The following is a 10,003-nucleotide window of genomic DNA, read 5'->3' as shown; positions in this document are numbered from 1 at the left end:
ACTCACCTTGGAGCTGCAGCAACCAACCAAGAGTTCCCCTCAGCCTGCAGAAGCATATGTATATCGTTATCTGACAGCTCAATCCCCCTGGATTGCTCTCCATCACTAGATAACCAGTTTGGTGTTTATAGGTCAACTGTCAAGGCTGTTGTCATGGAAGTATGAGCAGCTATTAACAGGATGCTGCTGCCACATAAAGGTTAGAGCACTGCACAGAAGATTATCAATGGTTTTGCATGGCTGGGTTCCCAGACTGTATTGGGGCCATTGATGGGACCAATGTATGCTTTGCCCACCATTCCAGGCCTCAGAGTTAATCATCAGAAGTCCTCCAAAGGTTTGTTGATCACTGCAGAAGAAGCATCAATATTGATGAAAGGTGGTCTGGAAAGGTCCATGATGCCAGACTCTTTGGAAAGTCAGGCCTCTTTTCTACAATGAAAAAGGGAAATTTTGCTCCCGGACCACTATGGATACCCTGAGTAGCTACAGAACGCCAGTGCAATATGTATGTGAAGGGTGAAAGGGAGATGGAGATGGCCAGTGACGAAGTTGGAGGCTGTTGAGCAATATCTGCCTCATATGATAACTGTTTGCTGTATTTTGCACTGAATCTGTGCATGGATAAGGAAATACATCTCAGATTTAGCTTATTACAGTCTGTAGGAATTTCCCCAGTGTATTAATATGTAACCTCCATCATCACATTGAGCACAGTTATGCAAACTTAGTTTACACAGCAGATCCATATATACTTGCCATAAAATAAACAAAGTAATAAACTGCTAATAAACAACTGTATAAATAGCACTGCTATGCCACCATATTTATAACAAAAGTTGTGGAGAAAGGACAATGAGGGCGTTCAAGAGCTTGGTTCTTTTATTTCTGCTACCTGTAGTGAGAGGTTCTATGGTACAGCTGAAAAATGGTGGCTATGAGGATATTGTTATTGCAATTAACCCTGGAGTACCAGAAAATGACACTATCATTAGAAACATAAAGGTAAGAACTTTGGTATATGTAATGTCCTTCTGTGACATTCAGACTTCTTGATTAGTTCTACCTCCTAGATTAGCCGTAATCTTAAAAGACCAGTTCCAGCCCCCATTAATGTCAATGTGAGGGTTTCTCTTTTGATTTTCGAGGGAGCTAGATCAATTCTATGATTACTAAATTTGTTCTTAGCTTGAATTGTTGTTCAAGTGCTGCTGTTAATGAAATGAATGTAGTCTTCTCTTGAAGTTTAACAGGAATACTATGGCTCAGGGTCAGGCTGATTCTATGTATTACCTTTTTATTTCTTCTTTCCAAAATGTGTACCTTAGACTAGAGAATCTCTAGAACATGGATATTTAGTTACCATTTACTGCACCTCCATTACAATGTTTTTCATTTGCTTTTATTCCTCCTTTTTCCCTGGCCTTGCAGATATCCACTGTGTTCTTAAAAACCCTTAGTATATATATAGTGATTTCTGTGTTTCATTTCTCAGTGTCACCATGTAGAGCTTTTCTCCATGTTCATATAATTGGTCATTGCAGCATTCAGTTGCTGTAAAGGGAACAATAAACTGAGGTAGGCATAGCCATTAACTAGTGACCCCCAAACTACTGAGGAAAGGTGGTGAAGGAGCAAGGAGGAGGAAAAGAGGAAAATAGTGACAAAGTAGTGCCCACTGTAGAGGCAGGAAAAAAGTCCAACTCTATAGAAGTGGAGCAGAGAAATGAGGAATCCCAGAGACAAAAGGTTATTACTTACTTACTATTTATCATTTTATTTTATTCATCAAACTACTGTACATTTCACAGATCAATGAAAAAGACCAGGACCAAACCTCGCCTATCCTTCACCTCAGGCCCATGCAACTTTTTTGAGGAAATTTCATGTTTGGAAGGATCTCTGTCAGATTTATTTTATGCGCTAGATTGTGTTTTTTATCATAATCTCTGAGTAAGGGGCAGTATATAGTTGTACTGCCCTAGGAGCAATCAAGAGTCTCTCAGAGTTACAATTTGGTCTCTCCTTGCTCCATGGGGGAAATAATCTGTCCCAGCCCTTCCCTTGGCCAAGGCTGGTTTCTTTCTATGCCTTCAGACATTTAGTGTTACTTTATGTACTCTTCTTTCCTGGCAAGGCTAAATTGCTCCAGTTCAATTTTTAATTCATAAATCTTTTCTTTTCTTTCCCTACTAGGCCATGGTCAAAGAGGCTTCTACTTACTTGTTCAGTGCTACAAAACAGAGATTTTTTTTCAAGGCTGTAAAAATTATAATTCCTCTGCATTGGCAGACAAAACCTGAGTATTTAAGTATAAAGACAGAGTCATATGATAAGGTAAGACTTAGAGCGCTTTTCACAAATGAAAAGTATTTGTTCTGGTCATAAGCATAAGACATAGAGTCTTGTATATTACGTGGAATAATTCACACTATGGGTGTGTGATTTCTAAAACACACTAACGTATTGCTCATTAATTGATCCTTGTAGACCCTGCTGGTGTGTATTAAATGTTCCCTGATGCACTTTAACATAGTGCTGCACTTTAGAAATCACCCCCCTGTAGTGCATGTTACCCCACTGTGTAGACAAGCCCTAAGTTTTTCAATAATGTGGAAACATAAATTGCTATTTTTAGAATTTGTATTGCCCTCTAGTGCCCAGTCCTGCAGTCATTACCCAGCGGAACAATCAATGGGAGTGAGTAAAATCATTCGTTACCATCCATTTCCTGCTGCTCTTTAAACAAGGACAATTTTATTTTTAGGCAGATGTTATCGTGGCTAATCCTTTCTTGAAGTACGGAGACGATCCCTATACTCTGCAATATGGAGGATGTGGGGAAAAGGGACAATACATTCATTTCACTCCCGACTTCCTGTTAAAAGACAATTTGTATAACATCTATGGATCACGAGGTAGCACTATCTATTGGACTTTAATTTTCTGTATTTGTTATAAATATGCAATGGCCAAGATTTTCCAAAGTGACTCGTGATTTGGGGGTACCTCAGTTTTTGAACCTGGTTTTTCACAAAGTGTTGAACATCAGGCTCTGTTAGGATATAGATATTCAGGCCTGTCTGTAAAGGCCTATACTCTAAGAATTTAGGTGTATTCTTATCACTTAGCTAGTGATAGAGGTATAAAAGAGAGAATCAAAATCAGTGTCTGCCGGTTGAAGATTCTTCTCTTACTGTGACAGGCCCTGTGCTTAGGCTAAGAACTTCGGCTACGTAAAATGATTGGTTAAGGTATAGCTAAGCAGAACTCAAGTTTTACTATATAGTCTGCAGTCAGGAAGTGGGTGGGTGGGAGAAATTGGAATCATGTTTTGCTAAAGGGGTAAATGGGAACAGGGAATGGGGGTGAGGAAACTGGAATCATGTTTGGCTAAGGGCAGGAATGGGAACAGGGACACAGGTGTAAGGCTCTGTGGTGTCAGAGCCGGGAAGGGGGATACTAAGGAAGGAAACTGGAATCATGCTTGCTGGAAGTTCACCCCAATAAACATTGAATTGCTTGCACCTTTGGACTTCGGGTATTGTTGCTCTCTGTTCATGCGAGAAGGACCAGGGACGTAAGTAGGTGAAGGAATAAGCTCCCTAACAGGCTCCCTTAAGGAGTCTTAAGTTGGACACTCAGAAAAAGGGGCACCTAAAATGACCAATCTCTTTAGAAAATTCTGGCTAATATTTTTACAGTAAATGGGGGTTGATTTTCCTCTTAAATCATTGCTTTGACTTGGAAATAATCTATATCCTAACATTACAGTGCAGTAAGCTAGTCTGAGAGTTGCAGTGGGTGTAACCTGGTGAACATGCAGGTAAAACCAATCCCAGTGGATCCTAGAATAGAACAAACCCTCCTGAGCAGATCCTGATCTGAGGACTTGAAGGTTTTTATTGGAACTTCTGAAAGTCATATTTACCCAACTACCCTTCTTGTAAGTGTACATTCACAAGGAATGAACAATATTCCCATTTTGATTTCACATTGCCCCTGTGAGGCCATTAATAAGCAAATAAATAAGCCCCAATAGAAACCCCTCAGTTTTGTGCAGTATAGAAGCACTGAACTCAAACCTTGAATTCTGACTTAAATTTAACCAGATCTGAGCTCTGCTTCCTTGGCCCATCTCTAGTTAAAAGCTTTAGTTAGACAATATTATATACATTCTCCATGTCAATGACTTTACCAACACCTGCAAGAAAGGGGTTAATTTGTCTTGATGTGATATTATGGTTTTCTGGGAAAGTATTCTGGTTGTCTAACCTTTTCCACTTTATCTGTCTTCACCTATCTAAGTAATCCTTAGTTTTACCTTAAACTGAAATTAAACTAATTTCTCTATGGTTTTCTAATGTACCGTACACCTTTTCCTTTGTGTTTATATAAGAGCTAAGAATTATTTTAAAAGACATGGGTAACATGAAACACCTTGCTTGATGCCAGGAATAGACAGAAGCTACTGTCTGCAAACCGAGGTGTCAGATCTTTACCCAGGTCTGTTAATACTCTGGAAGGGTTAATCTGAACACGGTGATCTGTTTGGGTTTAAGGCCTGGATACTGCAATGAGTCCTGTGTGAGTACAGGGGTCAGTCCAAGCAGAGCTCATTGCAGGATTGGACCCTAAATTTGTTTAAACGACCTACTGAAATATAAAATCAACTTTAAAGTATTGCATTTAGAATTTACACATGCTCCTGCTCTTCCGTAGCCAAAGTTTTTGTCCACGAATGGGCCCATCTTCGTTGGGGGGTGTTTGATGAATACAATAATGATGCACCTTTCTATGTGTCCATAAACTCTGGAAAAGCAAGTGTTGAAGCAACAAGGTACCAGTGTTTTTATATTTTGAATTCAGCTAATGACATTTTAAATAGTTCAATGACATTTGGCACATACTTGTCTGTTTTCAGTCTGTACTGTGAGCCCTGTGCAAAGAGTCTTGGTGAGTTGTTGTTCATAGGATTAAAAAAGAAGCGATAGGACAATGTTTAACAATATTGCTGCCCACAGAGCAGTCTCACTGAATTGCAGTCACTATAATTTTATAATCCAACACACTTTTTATACTAAATGAGCTTTTAATTTGGGTGCAATTGCAGATTTGAGTTACTATTTTCTACTTTTTGATTTACAATAGCTTTATCAAATAGCAGTTAGCATGTATTAAATAAGAATGTTTTCTTAAGTTCCTCTGGGGAGTGATCCTTAAAGTTCCAAACCATTCTTACTAGTTCATGTTTAGGTTTTTTTTTTAATATTAAAAAGGGACATGGTCAAGGTACACACCCCATTATTGACCTGCTTTAAAGCAGTTACTATTTTATGATAACGTTCTCTAGAGTCTTCATATCTAAGGGTTTTTTAAAGCGTAGAACTCTATCAATGAGAAACAAAAAACAGAGTGAAACTGGATATCTCAGAGGGTTGGAATGGCCCTGGTTTGAACTTGAACCAGTTTGGTAGGGCCTAAAACTCATTACAGTTTGCTAGTCACTTGTTGGCCATTGTGAAATGAATTAGTGTTTTCTGTCCAATTCCTAATGGACAAGTATCAACATCACAAAACTCCTCTGCTGCAATTAGCACTCTAATTGGCAGTTACCACTGAAGAAGACTGTGACAGGGCTCCCTGCTCCAACCTTTGGACCACCACAAACTGGCTGGACACTTTTCAGGTTTATAAGCATGTGAGTGTTGTTTATTAGGTCCCTCCACCAGTTCATCAGTACAGCCTTGGGCAGTAACATACCAGTGTACGTAAACTTCCCTATAGCCCACTCTCTGGGGTGGCAGAGGGAAAGATCTCCTCATCATGAGCCCCTGTATCTCCTGGCATCTTACCTCTTGCACTTCCTTCCTGCCTCTTAACTGCTCCCAGCTGATGGGTTGATTCCTCTCATTAGCATATTGGCCCCATGCCTAATTAGAACATTAAGCACCCATCTCTCAGGACAGGTCTACACTACAGCCTAAGTCAAGAAAGCCCCCCTCCCAACAAGCATGCAAGCCTTGTGCTCTCCTCACTGGTGCTATGTTGACAGGAGATGATCTCCTGCTTACATACCTTCCACTTCTCACCGAGGTGAGAGTAATTATGCTGATGGGAGAGCGCTCTCCCTTAGCATAGCCCCTCTTCACCAGACATGCCACAGCAGTGCAGCTACAGCGGTGCAGCTGCTCCAGTATAGTGCTGTAGTGTAGATTTGCCCTCAGTTAAATCTACTCCAGGCAGGGAATAGCTATTAACTTAGTGACCAGGGCGTTGGGTCAGCTCTAGGCTCCTAGGTCTCTGTCACAGAGACAATGATTGAATGGGCCTGGAGAATGTAGTACCAGTTCACCTCTGGAGCACGTTCTTCAAGTCTGGATTGAGGTGCATTGATGGAATAGTGGAGGCACTCATCACTCACGTTGTTTCTCCTCACATAGATGGTGTTTGATTGAGGATGCCGCTGGAAAAAAAGTCTATCAGTATTTTATTATTTTGACCATTTCTAAATTGGATTGTAAACTCTTTAGGAGCAGTGATAGTGTCTAAATTTGTGTTTGAGCAATGGCTAGTACAATACAATCCCAATGATGACAGGAGACTTTGGGCCTTTCATGATTCAAATAATAAATAACAGATTATTATTTGGATTATTAGTTGGATTATATGTGGCTTGTTAGCGAAGTCTCTTACTATCTTACCTCCCCTTTAGGTGTTCAGCTAGTGTCACAGGTAAATACATAGTCCAAAACACAACAAGAGAATGCAAATATGATGAGCAGACAAAGCTGTATGAAGCTGGATGTAAATTTGTACCGAATAAAACACAAAATGCCCCAGCATCTATAATGTACATGCAAAGCCTCCCTTCTGTAAGTATTGTTACTGATTTTTTGACCCAGTTGGGTAGCCAATATTTGGCGTCTTGTATGTTTCCATTAGGAGAAACTGATATGTAATAAAGTATTTCTTTGATGTTTCTTGTTTATTTACAACCTATACACAATGTCCTGTTACTCTGAAGACAGCAGGAATCAAATAAGGAGTATTTTCTTTACTCACCGATCCAAGCCTCTTTCCATGTATCACTCTGTCCAAAAAACTTCCCCTCTGCTTTCCTTCCTGGAGAGCCCTGAGTTTACCTAAGTTTATTTTTAGCTTCCCTCTCCTTGCCTGATATTTGCTGTTGGTGTAGTGGGGTGGGGCCAATGGGTCCACAGGCTCTCATTAACCCTTTCATTGCCAGTGTGGGGCTTATCTGTCCCATCACAGGTATATGGAAATACCCAGAGATTGTGGCTAATTTTGCTCCTTTTTGGATCAGGTAAAAATAAAAAGTTACCCAGACAGGAGGCATTTTCTGTTATAACATTGTGACAAGCCTCCTGTGAAGTACTAAGCATTTTCAACGCCACTAAAATAAATGGAAACTGAGTGTGCTCAGCAACTTGCTAGAGGCACTCAGCACCTTACTTCTGGAGCTTTGAAAATATTATGTGACATAAATTTTGCTCTGCTAAGACTACTAAGGGGGCAGTGAGCTGTTCATCCTCTTTACAAGTACTCCTGACAGTCAAGAAGATCAGAGTTTTTTTGTTTTGAAAAAACTTTTCCATTCCTGCATGATTTTCCACTGGCAGAGTGTGTTGTGTCCCAGATGAGTTGAGATTCTTATGTATCAAAGCACTGGGACGCCATAGTAACTACATATCTGTGAACTTTATTGATGAGGTCTGCACTGCCTGGGCATCCTCACAACACTGGGTAAGTAGACACACTGTGTGTCTAAACCACAATCGGAAGTATGCCTGAAGCTCAAATAGGCATCTCTGTGCTAACTTTAATATAGCTTGTGCGGCTAAAAATAGCAGCGAAGACATAATGGCATGGACACCGTGCAGGCTAGCAATCTGAGTATATATCCAGGGTTCTGAGTGAGCTTGTACAGATATGCTGATGCCCATGTTGCCAAATTTTCATTGCTATCTGTAGCTGCACTAGCTGGACTAAAGCTAATGTGGGTGTGTCTACTTGAGCTGCAGTACTATGCTCAGTGTAGACCCTGAGATAGATTCTTTGGGAACATGCTTCTTTGACTTCGTCCAGGGTACAGGACATAGAAAGATTATATTCTCTGTAGCCTTTAGAGTGGGGAGAGAATTTCTGTATTTGTGGCTGTCATGAGCAATGGAACAATAGTAGACTGGGATTTGCTACTACACGTGTATACCTCCTTTTTTCAATAATTTTTCTTCTCTTCCAATTGACTTTATTTTAAGGTGGTTGAGTTCTGTGATCAACGTACTCATAATGAAAAGGCTACAAATATGCAGAACAAAATGTGTAATTACCACAGCACCTGGGAAATAATTATGAACTCTCCTGACTTCAGTAACAACTCTCCAATAAATAGCACAAGCCCTCCATATGAGACCTCCTTCTCATTGCTGCAGACCAAAGACAGAGTAGTCTGTCTTGTACTTGATGTTTCTGGGAGCATGGCTGGGGTAAGAACAAACATACACAAGTTTCTTTCTTTTTTAGCAGAACTGCTTAGAAACAGACAGTTATAAAACAATGTGGTGTGTGTGTGTGTGTGTACACAAATATTTTCTTTAGTCAATATTTCAGAAAACATGTTTATTATTTTAGAAAATTTGATGCCGTTATTTTTCCATTATACATATTTAGGGATTGCTAAAAGGAAACTCAAATTGCTAAAAATGATATGCCAGACTTAGTCTCTCTTTCCTTACAAAATATAAATACTGCTCTTTCTTTAGCTTCAGCTCCAGAATGTCAGAACTACTGTAGTTCCCCAAAACAGAAAATATAACATATATGCAAGTTTTGTGCTATGTGACTCAGAAATTATTTTCAAAATAAATATGAAAGTCACTGTATATAGCAAAATGAAATACTTTCCCTCAAGCATTCATCCTAATGAGTCAAGAATTTGGGTTGTCATAAAGTGATGCTCGATTAACCAGAGTGAGACTTCTTTTTTTAATTAAAACTTGTGCTATTTAACATAATTATCATCTTGGAGAGGTCCCTGTAGGTGACATGAGCCCTTAAAGAGACTCAATCTGTTTTGGACCTCAAATTTATCATTCTTACAGTAAATACAATATAACCTCCCTGAATAAGCTGTGTTCATATAAATGTAACCCTTCTGCCCGTCAGAGTTGCAGCAACAAGGGCCGGGTTCAGTATTTAGGGGTTCCATTCCAATAACGCAATGCAAAATGGGCTCGAGCCCCCACCCGGTGACCTGGACAAATATATACCACCCCCGCTGGGTGCCTCCAAAAGGCAATACTTCCCCTCTTGCAAGCACAGAGTCTGAGTGTAGCAAAAAGCCTTTTAATAACAGAGAGAAAGAATGTGGCATTATGTTGGGGAAACACCACCAACAAGATTCATAACACAACCCATAAGCAAAAACCCACCCCAAGCAAATTGGGGCATGTCGTTTCCCTTTGGTTCTAGCGTCCAGCAACCCAAAGTCCCAAAAGTCCAACAACCCAAAAGTCTCTGTCCCTGGTCAGGGCAGCCCCAGAGTTTGAAAGTTTATCTGCAGAGTTTTACCTCCCAACCTGGGTGGAGATGGGGGTAGGGGTTAAGGGGCACCTTACATGGTCCAAAGCTGATTGCCCCACCTCTCCATGGGGCTCTGCTCTGCTAGCCGCCCCCATGAGCTGCTCCATGCATCCACCAAACTGCTTTACTCCACCAGCCGCTCTGCTCTGCTCGTCGTCCTGCAAACTGCAATGCTCTGCTCTACCAGCCGCCCCGCAAACTGCTCTACTCGCCATCCTGTAAACCACTCCGCTCCGCCAGCCACTCTGCTCACCGTCCCACAAACTGCTCTGCCATATATCTTCAGGGTCCCCCATTACACAACGCTCAGTGATTTCAGCTCTTAGTAAGTTTAGCTAGCAAGGGAGCCTCAGTGCTAGTGCACCATTAGCCCAAAGTGAATTCAGCTCAGCAGCCT

At 40.7% G+C, this 10,003-nt stretch overlaps 1 protein-coding gene across 1 annotated transcript in view; it reads left to right on the top strand.

The window, feature by feature from the left end:
* Window positions 1–855: 855 nt before the first annotated feature.
* The window catches only part of LOC119860515 (calcium-activated chloride channel regulator 1-like), a 31,348-nt gene continuing 22,200 nt past the window's right edge, over window positions 856–10,003 (top strand). Inside the window, exons 1-6 of the mRNA XM_038414315.1 lie at window positions 856–1,005; window positions 2,197–2,337; window positions 2,768–2,918; window positions 4,723–4,840; window positions 6,716–6,875; window positions 8,283–8,510. Coding sequence (XP_038270243.1) covers window positions 856–1,005; window positions 2,197–2,337; window positions 2,768–2,918; window positions 4,723–4,840; window positions 6,716–6,875; window positions 8,283–8,510 — 948 coding nt within the window. The remainder of the gene's footprint in view (window positions 1,006–2,196; window positions 2,338–2,767; window positions 2,919–4,722; window positions 4,841–6,715; window positions 6,876–8,282; window positions 8,511–10,003) is intronic.

The sequence above is a fragment of the Dermochelys coriacea genome, chromosome 8 (assembly GCF_009764565.3).
Source record: "Dermochelys coriacea isolate rDerCor1 chromosome 8, rDerCor1.pri.v4, whole genome shotgun sequence".
Classification (NCBI taxonomy): domain Eukaryota; kingdom Metazoa; phylum Chordata; order Testudines; family Dermochelyidae; genus Dermochelys; species Dermochelys coriacea.
This window is presented reverse-complemented; position numbering and strand designations above follow the sequence as displayed.